Genomic DNA, 15,805 nt, shown 5'->3' with positions numbered 1-15,805 from the left:
TAAAATGCTCTCTAACATTGAAACGTTTCCAAGTGTGGGGCTGGAGAGATGGCTCCACACTTAGGAGCTCTTATGGCTTTCCTAGAGGAACCATCCCCATTGGGTGGGTTCATAGCCACCTATCTGGTTTTGCTATTGTGAATGACATCACCATACACATGGGTCATCATACACCTAGGAGTGGCATAACTAGATCATATGATGGTTCTATGTTTAGTTTTTGAGGATCCTCCATGTTGATTTTCATAGTGCCGACATTAATTTATATTCCCACCAGCAATGGACAAGGATTCCTTCTCCCCTGACACATGCTCTCATCAGCCCCTCTCTTCACCCCTCCTCCTCCTTCTTTCTCCCTCTCTCCTTCCCTCCCTTCTCTCTTCCCATTTCTTCTCTTCCTCCTACTATCCCACTTCTCTCTCCAGACTCCCTCCCTCCCTCCCTCCTGTAGCAGTAATCAGAAGCAAGACCTCCAGCTGGTGACTCACACCCTGATACACACATATCCCCTCAAGAAAGTATTTTTCTCTTAGTGAGCTTTCACCTTGCATTTCCCTCCTGGCTAAGGATGCTGAGCATTTTCCCATACACCAACTGGCCATTTGTTTTTGAAGCAGCAGAAACCAGTCACAACCCAAAGAATCCGGCACGTGTTACTCCTTTGAGGTGGTGATTGTGGACACTGGGATTTCTATTGAATTCCCTGGACCACTAGTGCGATCAGAATCAGACACGGCCAAATGCGCTTCTCACCATGACCTACTAAGAAAAAGTGATTTTAAAAAACAATTTGAAAAAAGGGGCTTGATAACCTGAAACTTTTCTATTTCTTCTTCTGTTTAAGACTGTATCAAATCATTCTACGACAGTGCTATTCTTAAAGTATGATTTGAAACATTAAAATACACTTGATTTAAAGTTTCTTGTTTAATTCACTTGCCCATTTGGTCACGGATGCTTTTGTTAGTGCTTAGTTGTTGGAGTTCTTTGTAGCGTCTCCGGACTGGTCTTGCAGCTGGCCAAGGCCGTTCCCATGCTGTGAGCGGCTCCGACGACATTTTGTTGGTTGTTCCTTTGCTGCTGTTCTCGGAACAACTGTCTCCCAAGCCTTCGTCAGCTTTTCCTGAGTGTCACTGCCTACCCTTGCATCAGGCATTGTTTCCCCCCATTTTCTGATAACAGGTTCAGAGACTGGGGTCTTTCGGTGGTAAGGTCTCTAATCCATTTGGAATAGATTTTTTTGCAGAAGTACAGATCAAGTTTTGATATTCTGTAAGTGGACCTCCGGTTTCCCCAGCATCATTTGTTGAAGAGGTAGATATTCCTTTTCTGATGTTTGTCTTCAGCATCTCGGTCAAAACTCCGGTGGCTGTAGCTGTGCGGTTTTATTTCCAGGTCCTGCATTGCCTCCTCTGGCTGCCTCTGTTATTGTGGCTCTGTTGTGTAATTTGAGATCAAGGGTGCTGATGCTGACAGCATTGCTCTTTCCGCACAGCCTCCCAGACCTTCATTAATCCCTCCCTGACCCTTGCTTATGTCTGGTCAGGGACTGAGGGATGTTTTTCCAAACAAATGTCTCATCCCCTCAGGTCTGAAGGTTATTGTTGGGGCCCTGCTGCGCTCTGTGAAGAAGTTGGTGGACGTGATGATTCTCACCCTCTTCTGCCTGAGCATCTTTGCCCTGGTTGGTCAGCAGCTCTTCATGGGAATTCTGAGCCAGAAATGTGTTAAGTCCGACTGTGGCCCGAACCCTACATCCAACCGTGAGTTCTCTCCTTCTACCCATTGGTTTAAGTGTGGTTGACTCCCATCTGCTCCCCACTGGTACCATCTGATTCTCTGTCCTTAGGAGCAAGGGCAGACTGTCCACTCCGAGCTTCACACACACATTTTGTAGAGAATTCCCTCATTCTTTGAGTTTCTCTGGAGAAGGAAAATCTCAAAGTCACGTTCACAAGAGCAGCAACTGCTCCCTTCTTTGCCATTTAGATCTCCCCCCACTGATTGGGCACGGTTTCCAGAGTGGGTGCAGAGTGCCTGGACTTGGCCAAAGGGAACCAGGCATTTCCAAGACCCCTGGCACTTCAAGTTTTTGTTTGTCTGTTTTGCAATGCCAGCTCTTTTCTGTGCCACCTTCTCTGCCCTGGGGTCAGACTCACTCCTCTGCTGAGTTCTGAACTTCAGGTAGTTGCGCTCTCTCCATGTCAGTCATGGCTGAGTCTTGTTCCACTTTCCCAGGGCTGGCTCTGGTCCATTTGGGGTGACAGACGTTATGTGCTAAACAGGGTTGTGATGATGGTGATGATCCATCCTCCCTTTTCTCCTCCCTTCTTCCCTGTCTTCCTCTTCTCTTCCTAAGGCTCCATTCCTCTCTGGATGCTCATGTTGATCATTTCAGAGGATTAAAATCAGCTGCTTGAAAAATAGTCTGACATATTTGCTGCTCTTTTTTTTTTTTTTTTTTTTTTTTTGGTTTTTTCGAGACAGGGTTTCTCTGTGTAGCTTTGCACCTTTCCTGGAACTCGCTTTGGAGACCAGGCTGGCCTCGAACTCACAGAGATCCACCTGCCTCTGCCTCCCGAGTGCTGGGATTAAAGGCGTGTGCCACCACCGCCCGGCGCTGCTCTTTTTTATGTCTGTCTTTTTTTTTTTAATCTGAATCTATGACTCTCTTGTCTTAGAGGATTGCTTTGTAAAGGAAAACAACAGTGATGACTTCATGATGTGTGGCACCTGGTTGGGCAGCAGGTAAGAAGCCTAGACTTTTCCTTCCATGTCGACCACCCTGAGACCTTTTGGAATATGTGCAAATAGTCTTCAGGTAATGAATAATGCAGTGGTGGGAGTTCCCAGGAATGAGTTTCCTGGGTCTAAGCAGATTTATTTATTTAAAATCATATTATCTCTTTTTTAGAAAATAGTTTATGTAATTTTATTTTATGTGCATTAGCCTCAGAGCCCCTGGAACTGGAGTTACAGATAGTTGTGAGCTGCTATGCGGGTGCTGGGAATCGAACCCAGGTCCTCTGGAAGAGTAGTCAGTGCTCTTAACTACTGAGCCATCTCTCCAGCCCCTTATTTATTTATTTAATTTAGTTTTACATTATTTTTAAAAAATTTATTCATTTCTATGTGTGTGGGTGTTTGGCCTGCATGCATGTCTGTGTATCATGTGCATGCAGTACCTGTTGAGGCCAGAAGAGGGAGTCAGAGGGACTGAAGTTACATGTGGGACTCTACAGCACATGCTCATTCCAGGCTTACATATGCTTAGATTTGTATTATTCAATGAAAATGATTTATAGCCAGGCAGTGGGGGTGCACACCTTTAATTCCAGCACTCAGGAGGCAGAGGCAGGTGGATCTCTGAGTTTGAGGCCAGCCTGGTCTACAGAGCGAAACCCAGGATAGCCAGGGCTACACAGAGAAACCCTGTCTTGAAAAAAAAAACCCAAAAAACAAATTATTTCCAAGTGTTGATAACAGGTTTCTCCCCAGTTATGTGGAATTGGTAGTTCACAAGAAATGTATAGAAAATTCAATGATACTTCAAATTTGTGGAATGGATCTGCAAGTCTTTCAAAGGTAACTGAGAAGTTAAATAAAGGATAACTATAAGACACAAAAGGAAACACCTCCTGTTTACTCATAGAATAAGCTCTATTTATCGGTAAGAAAGCCGGAGATATTCTTTTGTGAGAAAGCTACACGAGAGTGGTCAAGACACGCTCCCACGGGTTTATTATAAAAGATATGCATGGATGAATGAATGTATAAATAAGTTAGTGTGTGTTTCTCTCTTCATGGAAAACTGGAAGCTTATAAAACTGTTAACTGGCAATTAAGTTATGTGGGACCAAGGGACAAGGAGAGACCATTACGTATACTATTTTTCAAACTGCAAATTTTGTTTTAAATTATGCAAATCATCGTCACAGAGCTCATTTTTCCTTCCCTGTAATTTCATTTTTGTTTTTCATTTTGTCTTTTTATCCTATGACAGTTCCATACGTGTGTACAGTGAGTTTTAGTGATTTCCCCCATGACAGTTCCATACGTGTGTACAATGAATTTTAGTGATTTCCCCCATGACAGTTCCATACGTGTGTACAGTGAATTTTAGTGATTTCCCCCATGACAGTTCCATATGTGTGTACAGTGAATTTTAGTGATTTCCCCATGACAGTTCCATACGTGTGTACAGTGAATTTTAGTGATTTCCCCCATGACAGTTCCATATGTGTGTACAGTGAATTTTAGTGATTTCCCCCATGACAGTTCCATATGTGTGTACAGTGAATTTTAGTGATTTCCCCATGACAGTTCCATATGTGTGTACAGTGAATTTTAGTGATTTCCCCCATGACAGTTCCATATGTGTGTACAGTGAATTTTAGTGATTTCCCCCCATGACAGTTCCATACGTGTGTACAGTGAATTTTAGTGATTCCCCCTATGACAGTTCCATACGTGTGTACAGTGAATTTTAGTGATTCCCCCTATGACAGTTCCATATGTGTGTACAGTGAATTTTAGTGATTTCCCCCCATGACAGTTCCATACGTGTGTACAGTGAATTTTAGTGATTCCCCCTATGACAGTTCCATACGTGTGTACAGTGAATTTTAGTGATTTCCCCCCATGACAGTTCCATACGTGTGTACAGTGAATTTTAGTGATTCCCCCTATGACAGTTCCATACGTGTGTACAGTGAATTTTAGTGATTCCCCCTATGACAGTTCCATACGTGTGTACAGTGAATTTTAGTGATTCCCCCTATGACAGTTCCATACGTGTGTACAGTGAATTTTAGTGATTCCCCCTATGACAGTTCCATACGTGTGTACAGTGAATTTTAGTGATTTCCCCATGACAGTTCCATACGTGTGTACAGTGAATTTTAGTGATTTCCCCATGACAGTTCCATATGTGTGTACAGTGAATTTTAGTGATTTCCCCCATGATAGTTCCATACGTGTGTACAGTGAATTTTAGTGATTTCCCCCATGACAGTTCCATATGTGTGTACAGTGAATTTTAGTGATTTCCCCATGACAGTTCCATATGTGTGTACAGTGAATTTTAGTGATTCCCCCTATGACAGTTCCATATGTGTGTACAGTGAATTTTAGTGATTCCCCATGACAGTTCCATACGTGTGTACAGTGAATTTTAGTGATTTCCCCCATGACAGTTCCATACGTGTGTACAGTGAATTTTAGTGATTCCCCCCATTGCCTCTCCTTCTGTTGAAGCTGTCTTCTTTCCAATATGTCCCCCTCCTACACTTGTGATGTGTGTGTGAGGGTGTGTGAATGTGTGTGCACGTGTGTGTGTATCTCACCTAGTCTAGGGTTGCTTGCAGGAACACGGGTGGGAGGTTATTTGCTGGCGCACTGGTGGCTCACACGTGGCTGTACCACTGGAGAAAGAAAGGGACACCCATTCTCCAGCCACCACTAACTGTCGATAGTCCCTCATACAGAGGGTGGGGCCACTCGAGCTCCTCCTGTTTCCATGACGAATGTTGACAGGTCCCATCTTGTACTGGTACCCACAGCTCCTGTGACATGGACTTTTATATTGCTATTGTGCCTTGTGTCTGCATTTAATCTTTCAATGAAAACCTGGCTAATATGGTTTCTTCATCAATCTATTGGAAGGGTCAATGAGAGGCCTTGAGGGGACATCAGGAAAACTCCATACAGGGGGAGTGGTGAGGTGGCCATTCTTTCTCTCTGTTTTCTTGAGGGAGCCCAAGGCCTTCTGAAGCATGGTGCCATGGCAGGAAAGCTGGGCTGGGGGAAATATAATCTTTTCTCAATTCCTTTATTTCCAACATCTAGATCCTGTCCTAATGGTTATACATGCAATAAAACCTCATTTAACCCCGACTATAATTATACGAACTTTGACAACTTCGGCTGGTCTTTTCTTGCCATGTTCCGGGTTATGACTCAAGATTCCTGGGAGAAGCTTTATCGACAGGTTCCTGTTTATATTCTCTCTTCCTCCCCTGTGCCATCCTGACTTCTCCCCTGCATTACCAACTCGTTTATCATGGATTTAAAGCCTGCCCTCCAGCTCCCACTTTGCCATCTATTGCTTATTTATAACAACTGAATTCTGCTTCAGAAATTGTGTCAGAAACTCCAAGGCAATGAAAGAGGTGTTTGAAAGAAGAGTACAAACAGATCTCTTTCTACACACATTACCCCCTGCCTATGTTTCCACCCTTAGCAATATTCTCTCTTTCTTCTGCCTTTTCTATTTGGAAAGCCTGAGAGAGTTATGGACAGTAAAGTCAGGGAGACTGACCTCTCTGTAAATGTATGGCAGTTCCACTGTGAGAGAGGACGTTAGGAGTCACTCTGTGACTGGGAGCCTGGAAGGGCTGTCCAACCTTTTGGATTCTCTGAGTCACAGTGGACCAAGAGGAATTATCACAGGCCACACTGTGCTTGCAGATTGCGAGATCACACACATATTTCTTTTGCATGGTGTTGCCACAGGACTTTGTCATCCACAGAGTTCTCTCTTCAGAACTGTGCAGCTGGGGCTGGAGAGATGGCTCAATGGTGAAGAGCACTTGCTCTTCTTGAGTTCAGTTTCCAGCAGCCACGTCACACAACTCACAACTGTCTATCACTCCAGCCCTAGGGGACTCAATGTTCTTTTCTGGTACATGTATACAGCACACACCCTCACTGACATACACACAAAGAAAAAAATCTTTAAAAAAAAAACCCCATGTGACTGAGTTATAAAATATTGCAAAATAGCTCATATTTTAAGTAAGTTCACTGTTTGGGGTTGGGCTGCATTCAGAGCTGTCCTGGGCCACTGGCTGGACACTCCTGCCAGAAGCCCGAGTATCTGAGATGTATTACCATGCCGGGACTATGGGAGATACAACAGATACAAGCTGTGTTCGTCCCTCACAGATCCTCCGGACCTCTGGAATCTACTTTGTCTTCTTCTTCGTGGTGGTCATCTTCCTGGGTTCTTTCTATCTGCTCAACTTAACCCTGGCCGTTGTCACCATGGCTTATGAAGAACAGAACCGGAATGTAGCTGCAGAGACAGAGGCCAAGGAAAAGATGTTTCAAGAAGCCCAGCAGCTGTTAAGGGAGGAGAAAGAGGTGGGGCTTAGACAGTGGGGCCTGCTATAGGGCCACAGGGGACCTGAGGCAGTGTGATGGAGGCCAAAGGCTGCCTGTCCTTTGGTACACCGCGCACCCACCCTGTGTTTTACTGAGAATTTGAGTCCTCTGCAGGCTGGCTGTGCGGCCATTATTCTCAAACTGATCTGGAACAGGATTCTTGAGAATGTGGTCTTGATGCTTTTCGAATTCTGAAAGTTTGTACCATCTAGAACATGCACCAAATTACTGACTACTGAATGTAACTTATTTATGTACAAATTCAGGCTCTGTTGCAAACTTTCTTATGTGAATCTCAAAGTCTTTTTGTTCAGAACCTTTGCATGGTGGAAGGCTGGGGCTCTACTACATAGGCAGGCTTGTTCTTCCATTCCTGGAACCCATCACAGTTACAGGCCACCCCAAGAAGCTTACCTGGCATCTTACATTCTGTACTCCAATTCTCAGGGTAGGAGCTGTATTTTTACACTCTGCATTATCTTTTGCATAATACAGATTGGTCAGATGGAAGCCTGTAGTGAGACCTTAGTGTCCCCAGGCATAAATATATATCATCCCTAGCACAGCCTAGGGTTAATCATGGGGAACTGTACAAGAGTTAACCCTGACTTTGATGACTGCGAGGTCTGTGCAAAACCAAGCCACTCTCTGGATGAACAACAGCCCAGCTAACACATTCAAATGAGGCAAGGAGTGATCTGAAGGGTTCCGTATGATGGGAGAGAGGAGAATAGCTCACTGAGGTTGAGGTCGTCTGCATGTTCATGGGAAGGAATAATCTGCTCATTAATTGCTTCTGTTCTCTTTCAAAGGCTCTGGTTGCCATGGGAATCGACAGAAGTTCACTTAATTCCCTTCAAGCATCGTCCTTTTCTCCAAAGAAGAGAAAGTTTTTTGGTAGTAAGACAAGAAAGTCCTTCTTTATGGGGAAGTCTAAGAAGAATCGAGCCTCAGCATCAGATTCAGATGATGATTCCTCTAAAAACGTAAGTCTTCTCCCAGGGACCAGCCGTCCTGTTGTGCATGCAGGGCCATAGAGAAGGAATTCCTCTCTTCATCAGCGTCCCACAGGGTCAGCGAGGGCCAACGATAATGGCACAAGATAGCCAATGGACTGTCATCACAAAGGCTATGAGCCATGGAATTGAGGGGACAAGCCATCTCCATATGCTGTCGCACAGGGACAGGGCCAATAGGCTTAGAGGCTGAAAGACACGTGGTACCAGGGAGTGACACAAGACGAATCCTCATTTGTGGGAAAATGGCCAGAAGGGAAAGGAAAAATCTTATCGATCCAGCAGAGTGAAGAGTCCCCAACGGTGCTCCAGCCTGAAGAATGGCAGATGGTACAGGATCCCAGAGCTCCTCAGACTGCCAGCAGGCAGGAGAAAGCAGTGGGATTGCCTGGTGACATTGGGCGCCAATGTTATGAATTATTGCGCGGAGTGGGGAACCCCTAGAGTATCCCAGGCATGCAGGAAAACATGCTGGGCAGATGCAGCCTCAGGTCGGGCGAATGAACACCATGTGGGCATGGTGGTGGAAGCCAGTAATTCACAACCCAGATGCTGCATCCACATGGGGAGTTTATTATAATAGAGAGATGAAGGAAAGAGATGATAGGAAAGAGAGAGACAGAGAGAAAGAGAGAGAAGAAGAAGAGAGAGAGGTCGAGGGTGCAAACCTCGATGGAGGAAAAATGAAAGAGAGAGGAAGGGGAGGGGTTTTTCCTTAGAATGAGGCTTTTACGTCAGGACACAGGGTGTTGCCAAGGGAATGGGATTTCAAGGGGCGGATCAGAATATTAACAGTAGCAACCCACAGGTGGAGAATCTCTGCCTTACACTGTGGAAACAAAGTTAGACAAAATGAAAATTTGAGTGGTTTTTTTATTTGATTTTAAAATGGGTCACAAAGCAGAGAGACGACTCATGACGTCAGTGACTGGCCCAGAGACTCCTAGTGACTGTACAGTGCAGGTCCAGTAAGTCTTGCAAAGGAGACAAGAGGCTTCAAGATGAAGGGCATGGTAGCCAGCCATCGGAGCTGGCAGTGGTTGATGGGCAGCAACCATCAAAGCGCCTCCTTTTCCAACTTGAGAAGGTGCCAGTGGACTCAACAGGGACCATTTAAGGTCATTTGACATTTGAAGCACATTGGAGAGCTGGGAAAACTCAACAGTGGGTATCTTATGAGTTGACTAAAAATCTAAAAAACATGTTCTGAACTCATGTTATACAACAACAGACCATTTCTCTACTGAATTGTGACATCCGAGGACCAGGTACATACAACACCCAGCGGTGACTGGTTAAGACAAAGCGCTTTCAAAAACCAAGCCTACTTCAGAAAAAGTCCTGGGCACTCTTTGGTGGTCTGCCGCCAGTCTCATTTCCTGAAGCGATGACATCACATGTGAGGGGTGTGCTCAGTAGAGGAGGGGCACCCCAAACCGCACCACCTGCAGCTGGCATGGACCAACAGCAAGGGGCCAGTTCTTTCCCACTACAAAGCCTGAACACACACCACATAACCAAGCCTTCAAAAGTTCCGTGAATAGGGAATCAATTTTGTCTCATCTGCCGCCTTCACCTGGTCTCACCAACCTTCTATCATGTCTTCAAGCATCTTGACAACTTCTTGCAGGGAACACAATTCCACAGCCAGCAGGATGCAGAGAAGGCTTTCTGAGCGTCCATGGAACCCCAAAGCAGGGATTTGTATGCTATTTGGATAGACAAACTTAGTTCTTGTTGGCAAAAACATGTTGATGGTAATAGCTGCTATTTTGACTAATGAAGGTATGTTTGAGCCTAGTTATATGATTTAAAGCTCTCTGTCTGAAACTCTAATTTCTTTCTCAACAAGCCAAACACATCAAAGAGAGGGGATTGGAGGAGAGACTAGAGGAAACCAATTAAGACGTTGCCACAGTAACCCCAAGCAAAAGGTGGCAGCAGCTTGCATGAGGGCTGGAGCAATGTGTAGCTTTTCCTGTGGAGAATAAAACATCTCCTCACCCAGGTAGGGCATCAGTGACAGTTCAAAGAAAGAATTCCATCCAAGCCTAGCTTGGTGACCCAGTGATTTTTTGGGGTGTCTAATAGGCACATTGGGGGACGAAAACACACCTGTATTGAAAATCCCTCCCCAGTATGCGTGATGACTCCCAAAAGTTAAATACCCAGGAGTCTATGGACAGCTGTGTCCAGTCAGCCAGAGTCTGCTTTCTCCAGCAACTGTCTACTGCTTTTACAGTCTCATAGAAGCAGGTCAAGTGAGATGGCTCCTGGGGTAAGGGAATGTGCTCCTAAGCCTGCGACCTTACTTTAATCCTCGAGACAGACCCAGTCGCTTCAGGTTGTCCTCTGACAGCTACTCAACTCATCTGACACATGCACTTGCAAAGTAAAATGTTTTACATCCTCATGACTTGGCCTTGTGGATCTTTTAATTTTCCAAATCTCATGAATCTTGAGGGTTTCCTTAGCTTTCTGAGTCTTAGGGAGTCTCCCTCCTTCTGGGAGGGAGTGTTCAAATTAGTAGGGCAATATCAAAAAGCATCGATGAAGTGAGAAGGTGATGCCTGGTGAATGAGTTGAATGGGAGTGGACTCCAGGCTTGTGGCTTAAAGTTGGTGATTTGTTGAGACAAGAAAGGACATTACTTCAGAGGTAGAAAAGGTGGCTAGTTCCGTTTGGATACGTAAGTGTTGAGGTGCCCATGGGCCATCCTAGCAAAGATACTGAGTAGGTAATGTGATATACAGAATTGAGATATGGGTGATGCTCACTAGTAAAAATTATTCTTCTTTTAAAAATTATATGCTAGTATTTTATTAATCCTTCAAAGTTATTCTTATCATTAGGTAGAGAGTATTTTGTTTGCTCTTTGTTGAAAGTGAATATAGCCGTAAAACATAAGGCCAGACTCCAGAAATGCATGTGTATAAGGACAGCGAAGGACCAAATCCCCTTTCTCTGGTCTGTTCCACATGGGCAAAGAAAACTGGACATCTAACATGCTGTGAAGACACAGTGAGCACTCTGGACAAGGTGCTCAGCATCTTCCTTTGACGTCTTTATGAAATTCGGGGAGTGTCAACTCCTGCCTTTAGAAGGCCCACTATGCTTTCTCTTACAGCCACAGCTCCTTGAGCAAACCAAACGACTGTCGCAGAACTTGCCAGTGGACCTCTTTGATGAACACGTAGACCCCTTCCACAGGCAGAGGGGCACTGAGTGCCGTCAGCATCCTGACCATCACCATGCAGGGGTAAGTTCTCCCTTGGAAGGGAAAGCCTGACTTATTTACATCCCTCCAGAAGCCCCTCACAGGGGAGGTTTCTTGGGAACCAGCCCACTGTTGCCATACTGTGGAGAGACTCCTCGTGTCTCAGGAGCATGTCAGCAACGTGGCTGGAGTGAAATGGTCCTCCCTGAGAGTTATGCTCCCCCCTCCCCAGGATGGGCCCCTGGCTGGAGAGTATAGACAGCCCCTCACACACTGGCTGGGCAGCCTCAGGAGGTCTGAATGACAGCAGTCAGCCAAAACCAGAATACTCAAGACCTTGCCAGGAAGCGGTAGTAGTTATCAAAGTTAGAGCCAGGAGTCTGGTATGGGCCAAAGAAGGCCATATAGTTGAGCCAAGACCCTTTACTAGCCCTGATTAACAGCAAGCAGTGGAGCCCCAGGCAAGGGATAGATGCTCAAGACCATGAAAGGCTGGGAGTGTACGGGCCCCTTTAGCACTTTTGAATAATTATATGCCCGTAGTTGGCCTTTGCGAGTCCCTGAAATGGAATCCAGCAAATTGGGGGGTGCAGGTACTTAAGTGCCTGAGCTTAAGTAGCCGACAGAGTGCCTGTGTTTTTTTTTTGTTTGTTTGTTTGTTTTTTGCTTTTTTTTTTTTCATTTTGGCAACAAGATAACCTGACAAAGGCTTGCCTAAGGAAGGAAGGAAGGAAGGAAGGAAGGAAGGAAGGAAGGAAGGAAGGAAGGAAGGAAGGAAGGTTTATTTTTGTGGTTATAGTTGAAGAGCTCTATCATGATGAGGAGGTCCTGGAGGCAGGAAGGAGAGGCTACTAGTCACATGGTGACCTATAGTCAAGAAGGACAGGGAGGGACAGGGGGAGAGACAGAGGGAAAGAAAGAAGGGAGGGAGGGGGAGAGAGGGAAAGAAGAAAGGAAGGAGGGGGGAGGAGAGGGAAGGAGGGGGAGAGAGGAAAGGAGAGGAGGGAGAAGGGAGAGAGAGAAAAGGAGGGGAGAAGGGAGGGAGGGAGGGGAGGGAGGGGGAGAGAGAGAGAGAGAGAGAGAGAGAGAGAGAGAGAGAGAGAGGATTGCTAGTGTTCTTGATTTCTTTCGTTTAATGCAAGCCTCTGCCATGAAATGGTGCCCTCTACATTTAAGGTAGGTCTCCCCCAACTCTGTTAATCTAGGGAATTTCTTCACAGACATGCCCAGAGGTTTGTGCCCTTGGTATTTCTAGATCCTGCCAAACTGACAGTCGACATCAGCCATCACGTACTTTCAATTGTTCTAGCCTTCCCTGACCCTTTTCTTCTCCGAAGCTCCGGCCACCCCTCGTGCAGGTATAGCCACTACTGTACACTCTCTTAGGAGCAGAGTCTACGCTACCTCTGTCTCTCTCACGAACTTGTAGCCAATCTGTGTGGCCTCTGCATCTGTGTCTGATATACTTGACTTTGCAGCCTTCTAGCTGTCTGCAGAGATTATCTCCTCTGTGACCTGATGACTAGCCACCTGTCTCAAAAAACCCTGGAGAAGAGGGAGGAGGGGCGGACGCAGGCGGAGAGCAGCTGGGCTGGGTCAGGCAGACACCTTACCCATCCTTCCGTTCTCTTCCAGAACAAGAAAGATCCCAGGAGCCTTGTCTCCCATGTGGGAAAAACTTGGCATCTAAGTACCTGGTGTGGGACTGTAGCCCTCGGTGGCTGTGCATAAAGAAGGTCCTGAGGACCGTGATGACAGACCCCTTCACTGAGCTGGCCGTCACCATCTGCATCATAATCAACACCGTCTTCCTGGCCATGGAACACCACAACATGGATGACGCTTTTATAAATCTACTGAAAATAGGAAACTGGGTAATTTTAAGCTCTTGTAAAGCATAAAGAATTTTGAATCATAACTCTGTTGAAGTGCAAGCATTTTCAGTAACAAAACCAAACCATAACCTTGGTTCCTGTAAATGGAATAAAGGCAGAATGTGACTTTGGGTCTGAGTTTTTGCTCAGGTTGCCTCTGTGGTTTTCCATGGACCTCAGTTTAACCTTCTAGCATGGTAAGGTCTCTTTAGCCATGTAGAAGCCATAGTAGACAATACTAAAAGTAGCATTGTGAGTGTTTGAAAAATTCAGAAGATGCTAACCAGGGCTGGGAATGTAGTTCAGTTGGTAGAGTGCCTGCCTAGCCTGAATGAAGCCCTCGGTTCAATCCTCAGCACCACATAAATTAGGTATGGTAATGCATGTCTGTGATCCCAGCACTCAGAAGGATCATAAGTTCAAGGTTATCCTCAGTCACATAGCAAATTCAGTGTTAGCCTGGGCTACATGAGACTCTGTCTCACAACATTCCCCTCCTCCCACGAAAACAGAAAATGTGAACCATCTCCAGAGACCCATAGCAATGACCTCCATGGCCCCTGTGTTACTGGGGACACCGTTGTCATAAAACAATGCAGCTTTGATTCGTAGGTGAATTCTCAGGAAGATGAACCAGGCCTGCGGATTGGGAGGGTCGTGTTCCTGAAAGTGTATTAATTGTTTGGGGGAGGAGGGGGGTGGGGACTTCCTGGGTGTGAGTCACTGGTTCTTACTGAACAGATCGAGTCTTGGTTTAAAATGGAAAATTTAAGATAGGGAGGAGGCCAAACTTTGAACAACTGCTCACTTTCATTCACGGTTCCTGCGGGAGGCATCTTTCTTTCCTCAAGGGAAGACGAGTCTCTCATGTATCAGATACAACACACAATTAGTCAGTGGCTGTTTTACTCTAATTAGCTAATGGATCAATGGATTGAAATCTTACCAGAATATCCAGTCTTTTCCTTGTAAAGTTTCATTTCTCTAGCTGAAAAAGCAATACATACTTTTAAAATGTTATAATAAGGAAACTCTCCAGTTTATGTATTTTCTTGGGGTGGGGATAGCGGAGAGAGAGCAGGAGGAATGGGGGGAGGGCCGTGAGGAGGAGGGACAAGAAGAGTCTAATGGCATGCGTGTGTCAAAGTGTCATCATCAAACTCACTGCTCTGTATGATAACTTAAGAAATTAATAAAAGTAGCTTAAAGCAGAAATGTAGCTGGAGGCAGAGTGTGGGTCTCCAGGGTGCAGCCATGCCTCAGCAGTCAGAGGCCCTGCTTTTAGCGCCCTCCCTGTGGGTGCAGCCACGGTAGTACAGTGAGGTGCCTGCAGCTGTGTGCCTGGACCTTAGGGGCCGCAGCAGCCACCCTGACTTAATGATCTCTTCTCAACTGCTCTGGTCCCCCAAGCCACCCTTCAGCAGGAGTCTCCTTTGTCCCTTGCAGGTTTTCACTGGGATTTTCATGGCAGAAATGTGTCTAAAGATTGTCGCACTGGACCCCTTACCACTACTTTCGCCACGGCTGGAACATCTTCGACAGCGTTGTTGCCCTTGTGAGTCTCGCTGATGTGTCTTCTCAACAGCCTGTCCGATAACAATAGTCGCTCAAATCGCAGGTTCTTGGCTTCCTTCAGAGTGGTAAGTCGCTTTCTTCTGTCTTGTTTTTCTGTTTTAAACTTATTTTTATTGTGCATGTATGTGGGTGTGTGCACGTGTGTGGGTGTGCATGTGTGTGGGTGTGCATGTGTGGGTGTGTGTGCACGTGTGTGGGTGTGCACGTGTGTGGGTGTGTGGGTGTGCGTGCAGTGTGCACAAATGGAGGTCAAAGGACAGCTTGCAGAGCTGATGACGCTCTTCTACCCTGCAGATCCTGGGGCTCAAATTCAGGTTGTAAGACTTGGCAGGAAGTGCCGCTATCCACTGAGCATTTCACCTGTCTCCCTCCCCCTCCCCTCCCCTCCTCCTCCCTTCCTCCTCCCCTTCTCCTTCCCTCTCTTCCTCTTCCCCTCCCCTCCCCTCTCTTCCCCTCCTCCCCTCCCCTCCCTTCCTCCTCTCCTCTTCCCCTCCCCTCCCTTTCCTTCCCTCCCTTCCTCTTTCCCTCCCCTCCCTTTCCTCCCCTCCCCTTCCTTCCCCTCCTCCTCCCCTCCCCCCTCCTCCCCCTCCCCACTTTTCTTCCTTATTCTCCCTAGTCCTTTCTTTTTGAGACAGGGTCTCACTCTGTAGCCCTGGCTGTCCTGGAACTCATGTAGACCAGGCTGGCTGTGAATTCCTATGGATCCACTTGCCTTTGTCTCCCAATCTAAAGGTGTGTGCCACTACACCTGGCCCCGGCCCCCCTTCTTATTTATTGTATAGCTTAACATTCTGAATAGAAAAAAATTCTTGAGTGGGGTTCAACGACTACCTTGGACTAATCCATCTAACCTTAATTACATATATCCAAAATTTGCATATATCCACCTCCCTAGGTAGCCCAGGCTGGCCTCAAATTCCCAATCTTCCCAAGGCTGGGGATTCTAGGTGTGTGCCACC

The 15,805-nt window shown here is 46.2% G+C and overlaps 1 protein-coding gene and 1 long non-coding RNA gene across 2 annotated transcripts in view; one reads left to right on the top strand and one right to left on the bottom strand.

Annotated features, from left to right (window-relative positions):
- The window catches only part of LOC128101251 (sodium channel protein type 11 subunit alpha-like), a 66,823-nt gene that overhangs the window by 12,339 nt on the left and 38,679 nt on the right, over positions 1 to 15,805 (top strand). The window contains 11 exon segments of the mRNA XM_052724214.1: positions 1,590 to 1,763; positions 2,682 to 2,748; positions 5,848 to 5,989; positions 6,946 to 7,143; positions 7,977 to 8,150; positions 11,308 to 11,397; positions 11,399 to 11,436; positions 13,031 to 13,271; positions 14,718 to 14,771; positions 14,773 to 14,844; positions 14,846 to 14,915. Coding sequence (XP_052580174.1) covers positions 1,590 to 1,763; positions 2,682 to 2,748; positions 5,848 to 5,989; positions 6,946 to 7,143; positions 7,977 to 8,150; positions 11,308 to 11,397; positions 11,399 to 11,436; positions 13,031 to 13,271; positions 14,718 to 14,771; positions 14,773 to 14,844; positions 14,846 to 14,915 — 1,320 coding nt within the window.
- LOC128101257 (uncharacterized) lies at positions 9,034 to 14,884 on the bottom strand. The gene is made up of 3 exons (XR_008215046.1): positions 14,779 to 14,884; positions 14,218 to 14,259; positions 9,034 to 9,889 (listed from the first exon to the last, which is right to left on the bottom strand). It is a non-coding gene; the product is annotated as an uncharacterized LOC128101257 (long non-coding RNA).

Source organism: Peromyscus californicus, unplaced genomic scaffold, assembly GCF_007827085.1.
Source record: "Peromyscus californicus insignis strain IS unplaced genomic scaffold, ASM782708v3 Scaffold_11__1_contigs__length_118956290, whole genome shotgun sequence".
Taxonomy (NCBI): Eukaryota; Metazoa; Chordata; class Mammalia; order Rodentia; family Cricetidae; genus Peromyscus; species Peromyscus californicus.
Note: the sequence above shows the minus strand (reverse complement) of the source record. Positions and strands in the feature narration are given on the sequence as shown.